Source organism: Rhinoderma darwinii, chromosome 1, assembly GCF_050947455.1.
Source record: "Rhinoderma darwinii isolate aRhiDar2 chromosome 1, aRhiDar2.hap1, whole genome shotgun sequence".
Classification (NCBI taxonomy): Eukaryota; Metazoa; Chordata; class Amphibia; order Anura; family Rhinodermatidae; genus Rhinoderma; species Rhinoderma darwinii.
Window position 1 is genome coordinate 44,559,662 of NC_134687.1, and position 22,097 is coordinate 44,581,758.

A 22,097-nucleotide genomic window follows, 5' to 3' on the forward strand; every position below is an offset into this window, starting at 1 on the left:
CCCCCCCCCCCCCAACCACCCCCCGGGGGACACATTCTCTATACAGCTAGGCAAAATAAAAATGATAGGTTTTGGGTAATTGTGGTTCAGAGGTGCTGCCCTTTGCGTCGAATACATGATTTATCTATTTTATGATACTGTAATATATTTTTAGAACATGCAAATATTTTTAGCTTATAAGAGCTAGATATGGCTGTATTTCTGATTAGACAATGATAAATCGATTTAAGTGTCGCTATTATGGCGGCAGCACCCAGACATCCCATGGTTCCTCTCGCCGGGTGTTGCAGCCGTAATACGGACATTTAAAGAACACCTATTACCTCCAGGGAAAACTCATGAAGTAATAGGTTTTATATTTTGGTCCCCTTTCTCAAATATATGTAATTAGAAAGATTACAAAAATGTCTACTTTAATTTAGTGATGAAAGCTCTGGCCCTTTAAGAAATGAAGACAACTTCAGAAGAAATGAACATTCAAATTCTCACAGATTTTGACAGCTGTGTGAGACTTCTTGTTTCTAAGTTCTCCTTCACACCACGTTCATTACCTACGCTAAGCGTGTACATCGGGAAAGCTCCAGGCGTACACAGGCCTCGTGCACGCTTCAGTCTTTTTCTTCAGGGTGCTAACCGTTTTTCTAACGGCTAGCACCCTGACCCATTCATTTCAATGGGGCCATGCACACTTAAGTTTTTTTGACGGTCCCATTGCTCCGTTCCGACAAAAGTAGAGCATGTCCTACTTTGGTCCGAGATTGCAAGCCAATGGGGCCGTCAAAAAAACTGAAGGCACACGGAAGGCATCCGTGTGCCATCCGTGTGTGACTGAGCCGTTGCCTAGCAACGGCCAGAAGTACATTACAGATATATTACACTAATCGGCAGCCACTTCTCTCAATCCAGCACTGATGGAGAGAAGAGGCTGCTGATAAAAATAAAAAGCAGTTCATACTTACCCGGTCGTTGTCTTGGTGACGAGTCCCTCTTCTTCCTCCAGTCCGACCTTTCTGTATGACGCGGCGGTCCATGTGGCCGCTGCAGCCTGTGATTGGCTGCAGAGGCAGTCACGTGGGATGAAGCGTCATCCCTGGAGGCCGGCCTTCTGACGTCATCCAGACTTGCGTGACCGCCACTACAGCCTGTGATTGGCTGCAGCGGTGACATGGGATGAAACGTCATCCCAGGAGGCCGGACAGGAGGAAAATGCAGGGAGTTCTGGGTAAGTATGAACTGATTTTTCAATTTTTTATTTCATTAAAATTGTATTTTGCGAGCGCCGAGCTTTGTCATTTTTCAGCGCTAGTCACTGTCCATGGTGCTGAAAGAGTTACCGCCGATCAGTGCAGCCCATTAACTCTTTCAGCACCCTGTACAGTGACTAGCGCTGAACAACCCTGCTCGGAAACACGGAGTGCACACGGCCGCTAAAACGGGCACGCGGATCTGTCCAAAACGGGCGTGAAAACGGTGATAGAATTGTGCACGAGGCCTAAAAGAGTATCAGGCTCCAATAGCGCAATGGAATCAAAAAGACGAGCAACAGCAGAGGTAAATCCTGTCACAGCTTCCTCCTCATTGACTGCCGCTGTCTCTGTAGTGAGAGACTCTGATTAACCCTTTACAAGCAGCCGTGCCCTCCCCTAGCAGATTAACCCTTTAAAAGCAGCTGTCTAATCATCTAGCTGCGTTATAAAGTGGGAAAGCGGCGTTTACGTTACACATATCCATTCAACTGAAAAGAGTGCTTATTTGGCCTTCTTCGGGCTGGTATACCTTTTTTTTTTTCTCTGCTGTAAGTAATAGCGCAGATGTGTCTGCTATTCCATACAGCGGTATCCAGCAAAAACAATGTATACTGCCCGAAATAAGTTTTTTTTTTGTACAATGGGCGATGAAGGTTACTGTTGCCTATACACTGGCATATTTCAGAGGTATAAATCTCCTGACGTATAGCATCGTCGAACACTGGGAAATGCGCAGTGTGAAAAGGGTCTAATGCACAGCAACATCTTATCAAATGGCTGATAAAATTAAAAATATTCTGTATAAAGTGAAGTTCAGATTCCTGGCTGGAGGTATGGTCATTTTTGCCTGATTTGCATTTCGCTGCCATTACGTGGAAATGGGGAGTTAATTCGCCAGGTTTCAGATTCACTTCTGGTATTTTTATGAGGAAAATGGAGGAACTCCTTTTATTGTATTCTATGGACCAGCAAATTCACAAAAGAGCGAAACTGGTGAATTGATTCTCTCACCCTAAATCCTGAGCACAAGTCTCCACTATACATTCAGATGTTCCATAGAATCAGCTCCACCCGTTCCCAGTTGATTCCTCTTAGAGAAGAAGAGAATATCATTCTGCTGAACTTAATAATGAGGGAAATCCTCGGATTTGATAATAAGATGCATGAGAAAAATCTTAGCATTGAATCTATTGTCACTTTTCGTGTTCTTCTCAGAACGGATAGCTCCACTTTAATCCTGTATTAAGGCTATATAAAAGTGGTCTCTCTCTCTATCTCTCTCTATCTATACACACACACACATACATACATACATAAATAGTCCTAATTTATTTCAGTAATTCAATTCAAAAAGGGAAACTCATATAATATATAGATTCATTACACACAGAGTGATCTATTTCCAGCATTTTTGTCTTTTAACGTTGAGGATTATGGCTAACAGTTAATGAAAACGCAAAATTTAGGGTCTCAGAAAATTAGAATATTATATAAGCCCAATTTCAAAATTGATTATTAATACCGAAATGTTGGCCTACTGAAAAGTATGTACAGTATATGCACTCAATAGTTGGTCGGGGCTCCTTCTGCATGAATTACTGCATCAATGCGGCATCGCATGGAGGCGATCAGCCTGTGGCACTGCTGAGGTGTTATCAATGCGGCATGGCATGGAGGCGATCAGCCTGTGGCACTGCTGAGGTGTTATCAATGCGGCGTGGCATGGAGGCGATCAGCCTGTGGCACTGCTGAGGTGTTATCAATGCGGCGTGGCATGGAGTTATCAGCCTGTGGCACTGCTCAGGTGTTATCAATGCGGCGTGGCATGGAGGGGACCAGCCTGTGGCACTGCTGAGGTGTTATCTATGCGCCGTGGCATGGGGGCGATCAGCCTGTGGCACTGCTGAGGTGTTATGGAAGCCCAGGTTGCTTTGACAGCGGCCTTCAGCTCGTCTGCATTGTTGGATCTGGTGTCTCTCATCTTCCTTTTGACAATACCCGGTAGATTCTCTATGGGGTTTAGGTCAGGCGAGTTTGCTGGCCAATCAAGCGCAGTGATACTGTGGTTATTACACCAGGTATTGGCAGTGTGGGCAGGTGCCAAGTCCTACTGGAAAATGAAATCAGCATCTCCATAAAGCTTGTCAGCAGAGGGAAGCATGAAGTGCTCGAAAATTTCCTGATAGACGCTGCGCTGACTCTGGACTTGATATAACACATACATATATATATATATTGAGAGATTACTGTGTCATCTATACCATTTATTGTGTAAGACCTAAATGCCTAAAAAATGTAGGTCTTTTGTAAAATATGAAAAAAAAAAAAAAATTATATTATATTAAGCAAATATCCCAGCAATTCTTTTTTATGACATATTTATTACTGCTTCCACCTTAGGCTTTTTCTGTATATCTGTAGGATTCTTCAGATTTTTTTTTTTTTTTAAATGACAAATAATAAAAACAACAACAATAATTATTATTATAAAATAAAAAAAAATCACTATGTTAAATCACATGACAAATAAACATATTTGAAATAAAAAAAGTCTATACATATTGAACATTTAAAATTTTTGCAAATTTGACAAGTGTTAAACTAACCGTGTGCACCAATGAGAATACTGATCCTGATTTTATATATTTCAATCAAAACATTACACTAAGCTCTCCTATTATGCATTGACAAAAATTTGCTTTCTGAGGGAAGGGTTATAATACTCGTAGATCATGGCTGAAAGCAGAAAACCCCAGTTAAAAAGTACATTAGCACGTAACCTTTAAACTTCACGCTGTAACAGCCCCTCACTTTTTGCAGAGAGATCTCCCTACGAGGACGATCCATCAAGGTTGCAGAGAACATACAGTCAACATTCTTAATTAGGGTTGACACTCTCTCCTCCTTGCCCCTGTCTGTCAAGAAGACTGTTTAAAAATCTGACTTATTAGTCCATATTAGAGAACAGGGGAACAGGTCTGGTTAATATCTTTATGTTGAAATCATTCATCCATCCTTGGTACGCTGGTGCCTGATAATTCCTACCCTCACTAGAGGTTGCAGATAACCACTGGCCCTGAGACAAAGGCGCTATAAATCAACGGGAGTGCAGCTCCCATACATCCTGGGTTAATATCTGTTTATAATATCTCTGCTGGGAATGTAGTCTTGACACATTTGGAGTCATCTCAGAGAGTGAACAGGCTAAGCAGGCAGGGTTACTTAAGAACACGAAAATAAGCTCAAGAAATACACATTTGTCAAACATTTGATGTGGTAAGTGCCATTTTTACTGACCAAAGTCACTGGTGATAAATCTTAGATTAGTGAGGGTCCGACCCCTGGAATCCCCGCAACTAGAATAGGAGACCAACGCCCTCGGTTCACTGTATTCTGATTGGTTTTGGAGGGAAGACTGATGGATCGGACTGTGGCCTCCACTTCGCTCTCCTCCATTCCGTAGCGGACCTGATCACTGTACATTTTATCCAGATTTCTTTTTTATATATTTCACCCATTTCTTATTGTAAACATAAATTGGCTATTGGCTCAATATCAGACTGTGCTACATCCAAATATAAAAAGGAATAAAGACATGGGCCGTGCTCTAAACGCAGAAATAATGGTTCTTCGATACAACTGGATATAGAAACCTATCAAGAGATCTCTATACTTCCTATTTATAAAAGTGTTTCCCCATCTAAGACATTTATGGTATATGCCATAAATATCTGATAGATGCAGGTACCAGCTCTGGGACCTGCACCTATCTAGAGAAGAGGGTTCCTCGTCCCGCCTACTGAGGCGGCTATTGCTACCAGGTGGAAAATGATGGAGAGGTGGCTGCACATGTGCGCGTCTTCCCCCAGTCTGTTCTATTGGAGTTACGGACACCGCCGAGCTGGCGTGCACAACATTGCTGCGGGTTTGAAAGCTGGGACCCACATCTATGAGACATTTATGGCAAATCTTATAAAAGTCTTAGATAGGAATAGCCCTTTAATAAAAAGTAAGTATGGAGATCATACAGAACATATGGGACGACCCTTGATTTGAGGACTTGCCAACCTATGACGTTACTGGTTGCTTCATGTAAAAGCAAAATGCACAAATACAAACAAACATACTACATAAACCAGTGGTGTAGAGTTCAAGTGATTTTTTTTGCACTTACTTTTGTTGCCTACAAGAGCTACAAACGGTTGTGTTTCAGATTCTTCATTTACTTTCTTTACCATAGAAAACCAGTCTTCCAAGTTCTCAAAACTTTGATAGTTGGTTATATCATATACCAAAAGAACTCCCTGAAAGAGAGTGTTATACATCGTAAGCCACAGAATCATTCGTTTCCCTTAGAACTAATAACTACAGTTCATGTAAAATCAATTCATTTTGCAACTATGAGACTAATAAATAATGTTAAACTAGAGTTACTGTAGACAAAATAGCGATGGCTGGCATGTTTATATCCTATGACAAACATTAATATTCGGCAAGCATTAACTGGATTAACTGAGGTTATCTATAGGTGGCACAAGCAGCAACAAAGACATGCTTAGCAGAAGATAATTGTTTCAACATAGATAAGAACACAACTGCTGAGTAACAACAGAGTCCACAAGAGAGATCCGAGGAGAAATAGTCTTTATTCAAAAGGTATGATGCTATTAAATAGAGTAACGTAAAGGCCCTATTACACCGGCCAATTTTGGCCGGTGCAGCGAGCGCTGATCAACTAGACAGCTCGTTGATCGGTGCTCGTTTGCTCCAGTCACAAGAAGCGATGTATGGAGTTGAGCGCTCGTTTCTCCAATCGCTCGTCCCCATCCATTATTATAATGTTGGCAGCGCGTCATGGAGATGTGCTGCCGACAACGATAATATTTAACTTTTTTAGAATGATACGATCAGCAGACGAACGAACGAACGAACGAAGGTGAGTGCGGCTTTTTTCTCTCTACTTGCATTGTGAATGAACACAGGACACATTGCATGTTTTTTCTTGACCCATTTCTGAATTGGAGTCAGTTCACAAGGCGTATTTTGCGTAGCGGGTCCCACCGCAAAATCCATCGTAGAAATATTCCTTCCTTCGGCAGGAAGATTCCTCCTCCCATTGACTTCAATGAGAGGTTCAAGTGGAATTCGCCATTAGATCAAGCAGGACACTTCTTTTTCCCGCTAGCTGAAAAAATCAGCTAGCATGAAAAAGAAGCGTCCAACTCCCATTGAAATGAACTAGAGGTAGAATTTAGTACCCAATTTTTCTTTTTTCTTTTGCATTAACAACCTATAGGTACGGATATTCCATAACTCCCTCACCGATATGGATAATTTTTTTTCTGTTCCTAACTCCCATTTGTTTTTCCTTTTCTAGTTATTCGTTCTTGTTACGGATCTCTCTCTTTGTTAGAAAAAATTTATAAATATGGCTCTAAAAAATGTAGTATAACCCGTATAATGAGTAGATAAAGTTGGTGACAATTTATCTAAAACTCATTAGTTAGTCAATCGAATGGAAAATGTAAAGTTTATTTTATTAGTCAATAAAAGTAAAATGGGACATTTCTTGGGTGGTTTAAAACATTGAAAACATTCATTCCCTTATTACATAGGTTTATATTTGACTCATAATTACGCTCGAGTCGGGCATCCTGCTGTCGTAGGGTCAAGCCATATAGCATGAATTAATGAATAGCATGATATGCAAGTTCATTTGGAAAGAAATTAATTCCCAAAATAGTCAAAGTGAATAGTCTCATTCACAAATGCAAATAGGGTCTCCCTGGAAAAGTCCGTAAAATAATTACATTCTTCCAAAAGCTTGGCCAACATTTTGGCAAGTCAATTAACGTAAATTGTATCCAAAAGTTGTGGCAATCATTTATATACTACAGAGCACATGTGTGGATACAGCATGGCTAGTCAATGACTGGACAGAAGGTTCTACAACAAACCCCTCTCTTATTTCCTGTAAAATTTGATCAGGAAAAAGTTGCTAAGACACAACCATTTACCAAAAAAGTAAAGAAGATGCACCAATAAGATGTGAAACCCCAAATGAAGCAGATCTTACAGCGACTTGCAAATGTATTCACTATTGTTCAGTATTGGTGTTTATCCAGTTTTGTTGCATTACAACATGGAATTAAAATTCATTTAAAATGTATTTGTATGTAATGGACCTGACAAAATAGTCCAAATTGTTACAATGGAATAAAAAAATAAAAAAACTACCTTGGTAAAAAAAAATAAATTAAAACAGAAAAGTTGGTAGCGAACATGTATGCGCCCCTCTTTGCTATGAAATCCCCAAATAAGGTCAAACCAAACTTCAGAAGTCACATAATTAGTTGTATAAGGTCGCGCTGTGTGCAATCAAAGTGTCACATGATGTCATGTCCGTGGCTGCGGGCCATCAGCGCCACTCGCCGCAGCCATGAGTTGGCGAGCGCTGGCCCCAGTCTCCATCCCAGGAGACGCCAGCACTCGCTTCCACTCACCTCAGCCGGATCCCGTAGGGTGCGCATGCACGCTCGTGCACGCTCTTAAAGGGGCAGCGCGCACCGGACTTTGATGAAGCATCAGGCCGTGAGTACCTTGGACTATAAGAGGGGTCCAGCCCCCTGATTCGATGCCTGAGCGTTGTTGTTGTTTCCCTAGTTTGTCTATGCAATGGTCTCCTAGTGTGTTCCTGTTCCCTGCATTCCGTACTATCCTGGTCGAGTACTGTGCTGAGCCAAAGTCATGCCGTGCTGTATAGCACGCCTGACCTGCTTCACCTCGCCTGACGTCTACCTGCTGCCTAGTCCCAGCCGAGCCTGCCTTGCTAGTGTCCGAGCTGCCACAGGTACCCTATACGAACCATAGACATTGACCTGCTCCCTGTTGGCCAGCTGCCATACCGCCAAGGCGGCCCAGTGGGTCCACAAACCCTGCGTGACACATGATCAGTCACATGATCTCAGTATCAACACTCCTGTTCTGAAAGACCCCTGAGACTACACCACTAAGCAACATGAAGACCAAGGAGCTCTCCAAACAGGTCAGAGACAAAGTTGTGGAGAAGAATAGATCAGGGTTGGATTATAAAAAAAAGACATCCCAAACTTTAAATATCCCACAGAGCACCATGACATCCATTATAACAAAATGGAAAGAATATGGCACAAATACAAAATTCAACAAAGACACCAACAATAACACTGAAGGAGCTACAAAAAACAGCAGCGGAGATGGAAGAATCTGTCTATAGGATCACTATAAGCCGTACACTACACAGAGTGGTGCTGTATGGAAGAGTGGCCAGAAAAATGCCATTGCTTAGAGAAAAAAATAAGAAAACACATTTTGAGGTCACCAAACAGCGTGTGGCAAACTCCCCAAACACATGAAGAAGATTCTCTGGTCAGATGACACTAAAATGTAACTTTTTGGCCATCATGGGAAATGCTATGTGTGGCACATAAAACTTTCCGTCACCCCAAGAATCCCAATCCCACGGTGAAGCATGGTGGTGGCAGCATTATGTTGTGGGGTGCTTTTCATTGGCAGGGACTGGAAAACTGGTTAGGATTCAAGGAAAGATGGATGGTAGTAAATACGGGGCAATTCTTGAGGAAAACCTGTTTCAGTCTGCCAGAGATTTGAGGTGGGACAGAGGTTCACCTTCCAGCAGGACAATGACCCTAAATATACTGCTAAAGCTACACTGGAGGGGTTTAAGGGGAAATGTCTTGGAATGGTCGAGTTAAAGCCCAGACCTCAATCCAATTGAGAATCTGTGGCATGACGAAGACTGTTGTACACCAAACGCAACCCATCTAACTTAACCCCTTAAAGTCCAAGCTATTTTTCGTTTTAGTTTTTCACTCCCCACCTTCCAAGAGCCATAACTTTTTTTATTTTTATATTTTGTGGGAGCAGTTGTAGTTTTTATTGTGACCATTTAAGAGTACCATAAAAATTATTTGTCGGCTGCAATTGAAAAAAAAAAACGTGAGGTAAAAACATCAACTTATTTTTTTTTATTTTTTTTAGTTAAACAATTATTTTTTAAGTGATTACACATTGTTTTAATTTTTTCACAAGTCAGGAAATATTATAAATTAGATTCTAATTTATAACATTTCCATTTGCTGGCCACTAGAGGGAGCAGTTCCCAAAATTGCAGCATGGTCAATGTGGTAAAGCAACCTGATTGATTTATGCTGCAAATTTGGGGTGGACACTCTCTCTAGTGTCCTCACACAATCCCCCCTCCCTTCTTCTGGCTAGTGCCAGGAGAAGAAAGCGTTTGAATCTTCAAACCTCCTACACTGTGTGCCGCCATTTTCTGAGCGACTGCACAGTGTAGGAGGATTAGATACAGTGCTCAGCAGACAGTATAACACGAACATAATACACACATCATATACACGAACATAAATTACCTTCTCCTGCCGCCGCCGCCTCCGCTCCTATTCCTTGCGTCTTCGCTTCCTTGAACATATGGCCGGAAGCCGCAGCCGGAAGTAGTCATCTTACTGTCCGACAGCGGTTTCCGGTCCACATGAAAATGGCGCCGGATTTCGCTCTGCGAACGAGCTTCGTTTTGGTCTGTGTGGGAGCGGCGCATGCGCCGTTCCCACACAGACGGCGTATGCTTCAGAGAATGGAACGGCTCCCGTTCGCATTCTCTATGGGGTTGTATGTGCCGTATTCCATCTCTGTATGTGTCGTTAATCGACACATACAGAGATGAAAAAAAAATGGCAGCCCCCATAGAGAAGTAAAAGTAAGTACCAAGTAAAAAGTAGAACTTGAGAACACAAATAAATAAAATTTATGTTAATATCATATTAAAAGCAATATGATGAGAAAAAAATAAATAAATTACATGACACCTTCCCTTTAACTTTATTCTGCTGGTCAATACGATTACGGCGATTCTAAATTTACAGTTTTTTTAATGTTTTACTACTTTTACAAGCAAATAAGGATAGGCCATCAAATTTTTAATTATCCCGGATAACCCCTTCAAGGAAAACCTGTCACGTCTCCTTACGTTTGATTTAGGAAATACTAACATTCACATAAAATAACAATTCTGGATATTTTATTCTTACAACTCTGCAATATGCCATCCCTCCTGGTTTATAAGCACCCAAAAACAGATTTAATGTAAAGAAAAAAAAGCCTGGAAAAGGTGTACATAGCCTTGAAGTGTAGAAAAGCCTCAGGAATAGAAAAACAGGCTCTCTCCACTCCGTATTCTCCTTCTTGTCTTGTGAGATTTCAGAATATCCTGAAGTTGTGAGCTGAAAACAAGTGTCAGGCTGCCAGAATGTCAAGAATTTTTGTATGCCGGAATAACGGAATTTTACTATTGGCTTGCATTTATGCAAAGTGTCTCTTGAGCTATACTTTAATACAAGATTTGCATTATTTTATAGCGAATCAATACATAGGGGCAAAAGGACCAATGAACTATACATAGACCAAAATAATAGTATAGAAACCCTGGTGTAAAATGATCAATCCTCCATTTAAATTGTCATTCTTTTACGGCTCGGTTCCACTACTTCCACGGCATCCTAGCAGTTTATGATTACACTCCGGGTGTAGGATCATTGTTAATTTCCTCTTTTACTTATTTCACTTATTTTTCTCCCACTTTCCCTCTCCAGGGGACATGTGCACTGAAAATTGTACCTGTGGTGTTGATTTCCCCAAAAATCCTCTACTAATTACTGCGATTTTCACATCTGACCCAAGCCACAATGCCTGGAAATGAGAAGCCGTCTCTCCGTAACAGCTGGGGATCTACAAACAAGGCCGTTTGCAGTGCTGAACTGGAAAGCCAGGTCAAGACAGCTTTACTACATCTCTACATAAATCCAAATTATATTAATATTAAACCTTATTGCTCCTTAAAATGAAAGTCTTACTTAGCAACGTACATTGGATTTGCAATAAAGTAAAAGCGCTCAGGCATGTAACATCCTGGCTAGTGCATTTTATGCTTCTTTTCCTCTGCAAGGCGTTTTACAAGCATTTTTTCAAAATCGAGTCTAGAAAGAATAAAGACTAATGTGCAATTAATATCTCTTTTGTGAGTATGTTGTTAGAAAACTACAGCTAAGTGGAGGAGAGCGAGTGGTTATATTAACGTGTGTTGTTAAAGTACATTTATTGGCCAATCCCATAGAAAATTCTTAATAGTAATTATATATATATATATATATATATATATGTATATATATATATATATATACACACACACACACACACACACACACACACACGATATATTATAGGAAGTTCCATCTTACAGAACAGAATGAACTACAGAATTTACAGAGAAGGAGCAAGACTTGAAAAGAAACTATGACGGAGAGAGAGAAAGAAAGAGAAAAACTAACGTCCAACTCCTTCCATCCGGTGGACGTCCTTCTCTCCAGAGATGTTTGCACATGCATCCGTCCTGTTCCACAGTGAGCACCAGGGTGCGCTCGCAAGCTTAGTCCAGCCTTAAGGAGCCAGAGCGCACACAGGTGTGAGATTGAGCTGATTGCTCCCAGAGCACCCTGGACTATAAGAAGGGCTCTGCCCCTTCTACCTGTATCTCGTGCTATCCTGGTCAAGTGCCGTATTGAGTTGGAGTCGTGCTGAGCTGAGTACCACGCCTGTCCTGCTTCACCACGCCTGGTGTCTGCCTGCTGCCCAAGTCCCAGCCGAACCGGTCTTGCTACTGTCTGAGCTACCACAGGTACACTTATACGAACTATAGACTGTGACCTGTGTCCTGTTGGCCAGCTGCCATACCGTCAAGGCGGAGAAAGAAAGAAAAGAAAAAGAAAAAGAAAGAACAGACAAAGAGATAGACTGTCTGGATGGAGAACATGAGATCATAAATGATTGGGCCGGTACATCGTACATGACTGGTGATAGTTCTAGCATTGCATTGTACTGTAAGAACAGACATGACCATTATAATACCTGTGTTCCATAAATATATTTATCCAGCATTTTGCCACCTATCGTTTGTCCTCCAATGTCCCACACTTGAAGAGTAACATTCAAATTTCCTAAAAGAAGAAAGAAAGGAAAAAACAGTCGCTGTAATATTTGCATAAGAAAATGATTGATGACTTTTTCAGAAATGAAGCTTCCTTGTCCTGGGGCATAATAAATGAGATCCTGTGACTTGTGCAAAACAATGTCCAACTAGGTCACACAGGAAACATGGAGAGCAATTATTAAGCCTTGGACAAAAGATACACTATATGTAAAACTATGTGGACACCTGACCATCACACCGACATGAGCTTGTTAGACATTCCAAAACATAGGCATTCATATGGAGTTGTCCCCCTTTGGTGGCTAGAACAGCCCCCACTCTTCTGGAAGGCTTTCTACAGAATTTTAGAGAGTATGTGCGGGAATTTTTGCCCATTCAACAAAATGGAACATTAGACAATGAGACGTAATCAGAGAACACTAGTACTTATTGCATTTATTAAGGCCTGGCCTACACGACGGCTTGTGGTTGTGTGCGTTTTGCAACTTTCCGATGGCAAAAAAAATATATATAAAAATCAGACGACCTTGGAAGAGTTACAAAGCAATCTGCCATGGCGGGCTATAAGGGGGTTGTCTCATGAAGAGAACACCTTTTTAACTAGGAGTGAATAAAAGCAGCATCTAAATGTTAAATGTAGCATTACAAGGTGGCCATTCAAACAAACGGCCGTCCATGCAATGCACAAAACGGGCCGGAACCACAACAGCTCTCGTTTTAGCTCATAGAGGGGGTCTCAAATGAAATATGGACGGTGGTGGTATTTAGGAGACAAACCCTATTGAAAACAGCTTTTTTGATTATGTAATGACTGGAATACTGTAAAGTGTCTCCGTCATGAGCAGAGGTTTCAGCAGAACGCTGACGAACAGCCCCTTTCTCATGGCTTCCGCCGTCCCTGTGAAAAGGACGTGCAGGAAACACTTTAGATGGAGATCCTTGTCAGTCAGCGGCTCTCCTCCAATCAATGGTTTTCGGCCGACCAACGGCATCAGGCAGCCTAAGGGTTTATTCACACACCAGGAATTAGCGGCCGCGTCACGGACGTTTTTGTTTTTTTTAACGGCCGTCACACGGCTGCAGTAAAATCAATGCACATCTATGGTGCTATTCACACGGCCATTTTTTTAAGGGACTGTGTGAATGGGCCATTAAAAAAGGCCTATTTTTGCCTGCTTTCCGGATCCTCAATAGACTCAAGTCTATGAGGTATCCGTGAAAATAACTCCTGCACGGATGCAAAACGGTCGTGAAAAACTGCACTTTTTTCATGGCTGATTTGACAGCAGGTTGCGCGAATATGGCCTAAGTCGCATTAGAATGTCGTAACCTCCAAAATCATTCTACCTGATAAAAAACAGGGAAGATGTATAATCCAGGCTGTGTTTTTAAAAACGGATGCAAATTCCAGACCGAATCTGAAGTGTGTGTATGAAGCCTTATCCTGAGGGAATGATCATAGTGCACAAACATAGTGACAAATTCAGCACTGCTACATCTGTGTATATATATATATATATATATATATATACATACACACACACCTAAATATGTAGAATATACACATATCAAGCTCAATATACCCAATGCTCCCATAAAATTTACATAAAGAGTGGAATTCGACTGTTCTAGTCAATCAAACTGAAACTTTCCAGCCACGTAGCAAATCTAGCCTTCTGAATGGCAAATAACAGAAAATACATTGAAGTTGTGATTGTGGACAGGGTAACATTTGATTATTTGTATAAAGCCACCCTGAAATTCAGTCAGTAAACTCGTAAAATTATGCTAGGTTCTTTGGTTAACCTAAAATTTAAGTGCTGCATGGCCAAAATGTAAGTGAAAACACGCGCCTGCCCACTTCTAGCACGAAGGGCTTAAAATATCTCCTGCACAGTGGAGGCCTTTCTGCTGGCTTATACCCACAAACTTCCTGGAGGTATTTTGTCTGCGAAGCGAACAAATCTCTTTCTGCAGTCCCGGATTCAGTGGTCCGGCGTATGGAGCTATAAAATGTGCACAGTGACTGCATCTAGACTACACAGCACGCCGGGTTACGAGCATTCCAGAATAGGCCGGTATTTGCCCTGTATTGGTCTCCGAAAAAATATTTATGTGATTTGGGATAAACATCGCTGCACAATTAACGCCTTCAGCGGCTGCGACATTTCTTCTGTAAAGCCTTGTCGGACCCTCCTGTGCTCCTGGTACACTCAGGATTTATAATGAGGGGGGGTTTTAAGAAAATGACAAAACATTAAACGTGTAATTTTTATTGTAGAACAGCATAAGTCGGGATTTTCAGATATGTATGAAATACAAAAATATACCAAAAGAAAATGCAATAAATAAATAACTACTTGGGTGGCCCTGCTCGTCTCATCAATTCCTCACAAACCTCAGGTGAGCAAAAATAAAATAATCACAAGAAGAAGAATACCGCTGTTGTAATATTAATAATATTTTGTATTATTATTATACAGTACAATTTGAAACCAAATTTATTTTTTGCTCTCACCTTTCTACATTTTTCACAAAACAAACGACAGGAAACCAAAAGATAAAAATAGTAAAAGTGTGCCCTATTTTATCTACCCCTAAGTAATTTGGTATGTATAAATTTTATTTTTAAATTAAAATTGGCCAAAACGTCACATTTTATCGATAAGAATTGTATACACTAAAATTCCTTTAATTCGGCACCAACAGGAACAGACAAGTGACCGATTATCTGTTATTCTGGATTATTGGACAGCCTTAGAAACGTATATAAAATGTACATTAGAGCGGATCTCTCAGATTAATATGCTACTCTATATTGGGGCAGCATATTACAGATACAGGTACTTACTCCTAGTAGCCAAAACCTCAGGCCGATGATTGACAGGCTGCTATTTGTATATAAATCAGCCTGTCAATCACCGCAGAAAGGGGCGGGGAAGCCGGCATGAAAAAATAATGTGCCGTTTGGCTAATAAGAGCACAAAAAGAATACAGCGGAATCCTAGTTACGAGTCCGGCGTGTTCATGACGGGAGAACTCCCACACCCCTCTATGCGATGACTGACAGGCCGATGTTTATACATGTCTACACAGGAGCCGGTCATTCACGTCAGATTATCAGACTTTGTGTTATTGGACGTCAGATTTTAGTAATTTCAGTGTAGAAGTTAAATTAAAGATGTACAAGGTTGTACGACGTGTCAAAATGCCAGCACAGGGAGCGATTGATTGAGATATTCAACAAGATCCATATGACATAAATATACCTTGCAGGGCTGTTATTTTAGGATATATCATTTTAAATTCACCCATACAGTACACCTCCAATCTGTCTCAATTGACCTCCTGCCCAAGAACTGAGCAGGTCACCTACATCTACATACTGGAACTTGCTCCAGGCTTTCAATACACAAAGTAGGGGCATCATGTCTACATATCTCCGCCAGTCATTTCCAATTTAAATTCTAAATTGTATGAAATATAAATGTCATTAGATGAGAAATCCATGAACTACGCAGTAAGTATGCTCTGCATATAAATATCGTATGTGTCAGTCATCCACTTCGTACAGGTCGCTGATCCATAGTCTACCGGCGGTCTTCAGCTCCGGTTCTGCTTGTAGTGAGATGTATTATTCGTCCGCAGGCATACAGCATTTAGAGTGAAGCGACCAGCAGCAGGCCAGTGATTCAGAGCTGCATTAATCTGAAGCGCATGAATCCCGCTCTAAAAAAGAAAAGGATTCTCTCGACTTCAAAAAGGATGTTTTCTACTTTCTTCCACTTGCAGCCTGAGCGTTACACTTTCCACTAACGTCAAACTGATTTAGTCGGTGGCACGTCGCCCGTTATGTTTATTTTGTAAACTACTTTCTATCTGTTTCTAGGAAATGCTGGAACACGATCTCTACATGTTCGTAACGATCAGATCCACTGGAGCCGAATACAAAACGTCCATGGCGCGGTGACGGATCACTGCGGAGGGAATACTCATCCTAGAAAGATCTATTTTCATGTAAATCCAGAGCTTAGACTCTGTTCACATCACCTTTTTCCCCTTTACATTTGATGTACAGTATACACAGGTGAAATCTCCTGATGTATGTGTCGAAGGTAAAGGCCCGACATATGCCTCTACATGCCATACATTGCCCATTGGCCCCCATGCAAAAAAACAAAACAAAAAAAAACACTTTATAGTATATAACGTTTTTTTTACGGTGGTCTACTTTATAGGAAAGCGCAGCAGACTACTTTCCTATACAGTAAAAAAAAAAAACATAAAATGCCTAACACTGACAATTGGTGCTTAAAATTTCCAGATATCTAAGAAACGACACAGCTGTAAATGAATAAGTCTAAAAGATTCCAACGCGTTCAACAGTTTGACGGACACAGGGCTGTGAAGCAGTAGTCAATTTTCTGTAACTGATGTAATATCACTTCCCAAGTCGTAAAGAAGTAGTAAGCCATTTTTGACACTCTAGCTGTTGTAAAACTACAATTCCCAGCATTCCCTGACAGACCTTGGCAGGAATAATAAAGCCTTTGGCTGTCAGGGCATGTTGGGAGTTGTAGTTTCACACCAGCTGGAGTGCCGAAGGTGGCGGGCCCCTGTTGTAGTGTATGACTGGGGCTGGAGTGCCGAAGGTGGCGGGCCCCTGTTGTAGTGTATGACTGGGGCTGGAGTGCCGAAGGTGGCGGGCCCCTGTTGTAGTGTATGACTGGGGCTGGAGTGCCGAAGGTGGTGGGCCCCTGTTGTAGTGTATGACTGGGGCTCACATTGAAAAATATGTCAACATAAAGGGTCTCGTATGTACAACCTTTTTATCTATGATCGTGGGTGCTCATGCTGGAAGCTGCTGTATCATTGCTTGATTCTGTGGAATTGAGAGGTGTAATCCAATATCGGATGCAGCCCGCAGATTGATTTTGTAAATTGGAAATTAACTCAAGTTTCTACTATTGTAATTTAATATTTATTTGCAATACGAGTTTGTGTTACCAACTAAAGTACTAGGTTTCAGATGGTCACTCTGGTTAAGGAGGACCTGTCACTCGGTCATAGAAGTTGAACTGGTTTACTGACCTGAATAGCGTGGTCTTCCTGATTCCAGTGCTGTTTTTCTTTTTTCCTTGAACCCTCCATTCCAGAGGTATAGACCACTGTTGTGTTGGCTCCCTATATGCTATTTTGCTGTAGTCAGCCAACAGGGCGTAAACTAATCTCAAGCTGCTTTGCACTAATTGGTCAGCATCAGAGGCAGGGAAGCCAACTCCACCCCATTGGCTAACTACAGCAAATTAGCATAGAGGGAGCCAGGGCCTAAAAGGTTCCTCGGGCATGAGGAGTAACTAGTTGTCACAAACAAAAATTGTGTACAGGTGTGCTGCTTTTAGAGGAAATAGTGCCCTGGGCAAAAACAAAAGCTCTTTCTATAGCCCCACCTAATGTACTATGCACTGGGCAGACTTTCTGGCCTCCCAATGGGGTATATTAATCATTAGTGGGGGATCAAACAAAAAAAAATACTCACCAGGTGTCCGCACATTGGACAGTCACTTTAACATCAGACCCGTGTGCATGTGGAGACCAAATCGTGGAGGACACAGGGCAATGTGAAGACAAAAATAGTCCTAACTATACCTGAACGAACACCGACGGTACTCTTGTCAAAATAAGCTTTCTATGGTGCTCATCTCAAGCAAATACTAGAAGAATTTAGTAAGGGTTTGTGTGATTTAGGGAAAAATCCATTACCAAAAAATATGTTTCCAACATTTCTACAAAAAATGGTGAAGAACTTTGCAAATACTCTAAGAAGTTTTCTCCTCCATTCAGGTCCAAAGCAGCTTTTTAGAATTCTGCTTGTTTCCGGTTATCGGAGTGGAGTGCATTGTGGGAGTTATAACAACAGTTACACAGTTAGGCCTCATATAGAGTGGACGGAGGCATATGGCAGTCTGTAGTAAAAACCCATATTGCAGCCCATGAGGCATAATATTCTCCCCTAGAAGACGGCAGAGAATATGTTTATGTGGGGCCTAAGTGCTGATCTGTGAGGGCACATGAATGTCTGCAAAGTGCAGATAAACCACAGTGTAATATGAAAGGTAACTAAAAAAAAAAAGCCTTAGATAATAGGAGGGAAAAAAAATGAATAAGAAAAAAAGGACATGATGTAACTAAAAAAACTGTAAAAATGTTTTAACCAGTTGGCTAAACTATAACCAAGTCATGTGGAAGCCTATGATGCCAATGTGATATCCATGAAAAGACAATACACCCCATCTATACGGTCCACTCCTCACAAGGTGTTGGCATATAGCCTTCCTCTTACTGTGCGGTCTTAAACATCCTGCACGGGCCTAAAACATTCTGGCAATAAAATAGTTAACTAGCGTCAGCAATCCCCCTTTTTTCCATGCAATGTGCTGCAACCAGCATCTAAATGGTTCCTTTGCACCATGAACTGAAACATCTTGAATGCTCAAACTGTATTTTTATGAGTGTCCTGGGACACTAAATTTTAGTGGTCTATTAAATGCCAGCAATTTCATGCTGCCTTGCATAAAACAGCATTCACATATCAGGACTCGCTGGTTACATAGCTATATTATACTTTTTTAACACGTATAAGATTAGTCGTTTCCATTAATAACATTATGCTTTGTTTCTCAGGAATACCTTTTTTTGCCATAAAAATGATGTAGGTATTATTTTAAGAGAAAATCGGCTATTGTGCAGGACGCTCAATAAAGTTCTTGTTCTGAATAATCACAAGAATACATCAACATAACACGACAGAGGTAAGCGAGAGCCGCGACAAATACTTCATGATGTGCAGTGGGTGCGGGAATAAATCAGGTATTCGTGCTTATTGAAGGATACTAAAGCTACGTCTCACCAGTGATCTCAGGAATAACATGGTGCTGAACCCACAAACCAGAAAAATCTTACCTGGCAACGTGATCCTTTTCAGAAAGAAATCCAGCCCCACTGTTTGTTTGTACTGTTTTCCGAATGATTCCTGGGCAAACCGCATGGCCAAAGAGGTCTAAAAGAAAATGTGTGAAATTTTCGCATTTAAACTGCTTGGTATGGCAGGAAAAAAAAAATACTTGTGCTTTCTGAAATTATTTAGAATGAAGCATAACTCCTATAGATGTAGTAGTAGTTATAGAAATAATAGGAGCAGCAGAAATAATAGTAGTAGTAGCAGTAATAATACAAGTAGTAGTGGTGATAATAGTAGAAGTAGCAGTAATAATATAAGTAGCAGTGATAATATAAGTAGTAGTGATAATAATAGTAGTAGTGATAATAATAGTAGTAGTAGTAGTATCAGCAGCAGTAGTAGTAGTGATAATAGTAATAGTAGTAGTAGTAGTAGTGATAATAGTAATAGTAGTAGTAGTAGTGATAATAGTAGTAGTGATAATAGAAGTAGTAGTATCAGCAGCAGTAGTAGTAGTAGTAGTAGTATCAGCAGCAGTAGTAGTGATAATAGTAGTAGTGATAGTAGTAGTAGTATCAGCAGCAGCAGTAGTAGTGATAATAGTAGTAGTAGTGATAATAATAGTAGTGATAATAATAGTAGTAATAATAATAATAGCAGTAGTAGTAGTGGTGATAATAGTAGCAGTGATAATAGAAGTAGTAGTAGCAGCAGCAGTAGTAGTAGTAGTAGTATCAGCAGCAGTAGTAGTGATAATAGTAGTAGTAGTGATAATAATAGTAGTAGTAGTAGTAGTAGTGATAATAATAGTAGTGATAATAGTAGTAGTAATAGTAGTAGTGATAATAATAATAGTAGTAGTAGTGATAATAGTAGTAGTGATAATAATAGTAGTGATAATAGAAGTAGTGATAATAATAGTAGTAATAATAGTAGTGATAATAGTAGTAGTAGTAGTGATAATAATAGTAGTGATAATAGTAGTAGTAGTAATAATAATAATAGTAGTGATAATAGTAGTAGTAATAGTAGTAGTGATAATAATAGTAATAATAGTAGTAGTGATGATAATAGTAGTAGTAGTGATAATAGTAGTAGTGATGATAATAATAGTAGTAGTGATAATAGTAGTGATGATAATAATAGTAGTAGTGATAATAGTAGTAGTGATGATAATAATAGTAGTAGTAGTAGTGATAATAATAGTAGTAATAATAGTAGTGATAATAATAGTAGTAGTGATAATAGTAGTAGTAGTGATAATAGTAATAGTGATAATAGTAGTAGTGATGATAATAATAGTAGTAGTGATTATAGTAGTAGTAATGATAATAATAGTAGTAGTAGTAGTAGTGATAATAATAGTAGTAGTGATAGTAGTAGTAGTGATAATAGTAGTAGTAGTGATGATAATAATAGTAGTAGTGATGATAATAGTAGTAGTAATAGTAGTAGTGATAATAATAGTAGTAGTGATAATAATAGTAGTAGTGATAATAATAGTAGTAGTGATGATAATAATAGTAGTAGTGATAATAGTAGTAGTGATGATAATAATAGTAGTAGTAATGATAATAATAGTAGTAGCAGTAGTAGTGAGTGATAATAATAATAGTAATAGTAGTGATAATAGTAATAATAATAGTAGTAGTGATAGTAGTAATAATAATAGTAGTAGTGATAATAGTAATAATAATAATAGTAGTAGTAGTGATAATAGTAATAATAATAATAGTAGTAGTAGTGATAATAATAGTAGTAGTGATAGTAGTAATAATAATAGTAGTAGTGATAATAGTAATAATAATAATAGTAGTAGTAGTGATAATAGTAATAATAATAATAATAGTAGTAGTAGTGATAATAATAGTAGTAGTAGTGATAATAATAGTAACAAAACCAGAACAAGAAACAAGTCACGACCAGGTGTTTGAAAAAATACAAATAATCTTTATTAAAGTCAATTAGACACATGGAGACAACATATAACACTTAGACATAATAAAATGCCATGGACCCTCGAACACAAACGGAATCCGAACGTAAAAGCAGAGTAGCCCCCCAGATGTAAAAATGGTCTGACACAACCTATATATGGCTAAAGTGCATAAGTACATATTGATAAGCAGGTACTAGGCATGGTACGCTTTGCACAGATGAACACATAAATAAGTATAGAGAATATATATAAGGTACAATCTAAGTAAAAACGACATGTAAAGTAGTATACCTACACCTGCGTATAAGAGGATAAATAGGAGATCAAGACCAGGAGGGGGACCTCTGCTTAACCCAACGCGCGTTTCGCTGGTGCTCAGTCAACCCCTGACGGAGCACCAGCGAAACGCGCGTTGGGTTAAGCAGAGGTCCCCCTCCTGGTCTTGATCTCCTATTTATCCTCTTATACGCAGGTGTAGGTATACTACTTTACATGTCGTTTTTACTTAGATTGTACCTTATATATATTCTCTATACTTATTTATGTGTTCATCTGTGCAAAGCGTACCATGCCTAGTACCTGCTTATCAATATGTACTTATGCACTTTAGCCATATATAGGTTGTGTCAGACCATTTTTACATCTGGGGGGCTACTCTGCTTTTACGTTCGGATTCCGTTTGTGTTCGAGGGTCCATGGCATTTTATTATGTCTAAGTGTTATATGTTGTCTCCATGTGTCTAATTGACTTTAATAAAGATTATTTGTATTTTTTCAAACACCTGGTCGTGACTTGTTTCTTGTTCTGGTTTAGTTTTAATTAGTCACTAGGACCACTAGTATCATTCGGGGCATTATTCGGTTTGATAATAATAGTAGTAGCAGTAG

The 22,097-nt window shown here is 39.9% G+C and overlaps 1 protein-coding gene across 2 annotated transcripts in view; it reads right to left on the bottom strand.

Annotated features, from left to right (window-relative positions):
• The window catches only part of RAB28 (RAB28, member RAS oncogene family), a 139,378-nt gene that overhangs the window by 72,200 nt on the left and 45,081 nt on the right, over positions 1-22,097 (bottom strand). For both annotated transcript variants that reach the window (XM_075858186.1, XM_075858195.1), the window contains exons 2-4: positions 19,273-19,369; positions 12,228-12,316; positions 5,422-5,551 (exon numbers count right to left, since the gene is read on the bottom strand). In XM_075858186.1, coding sequence (XP_075714301.1) covers positions 5,422-5,551; positions 12,228-12,316; positions 19,273-19,369 — 316 coding nt within the window. The remainder of the gene's footprint in view (positions 1-5,421; positions 5,552-12,227; positions 12,317-19,272; positions 19,370-22,097) is intronic.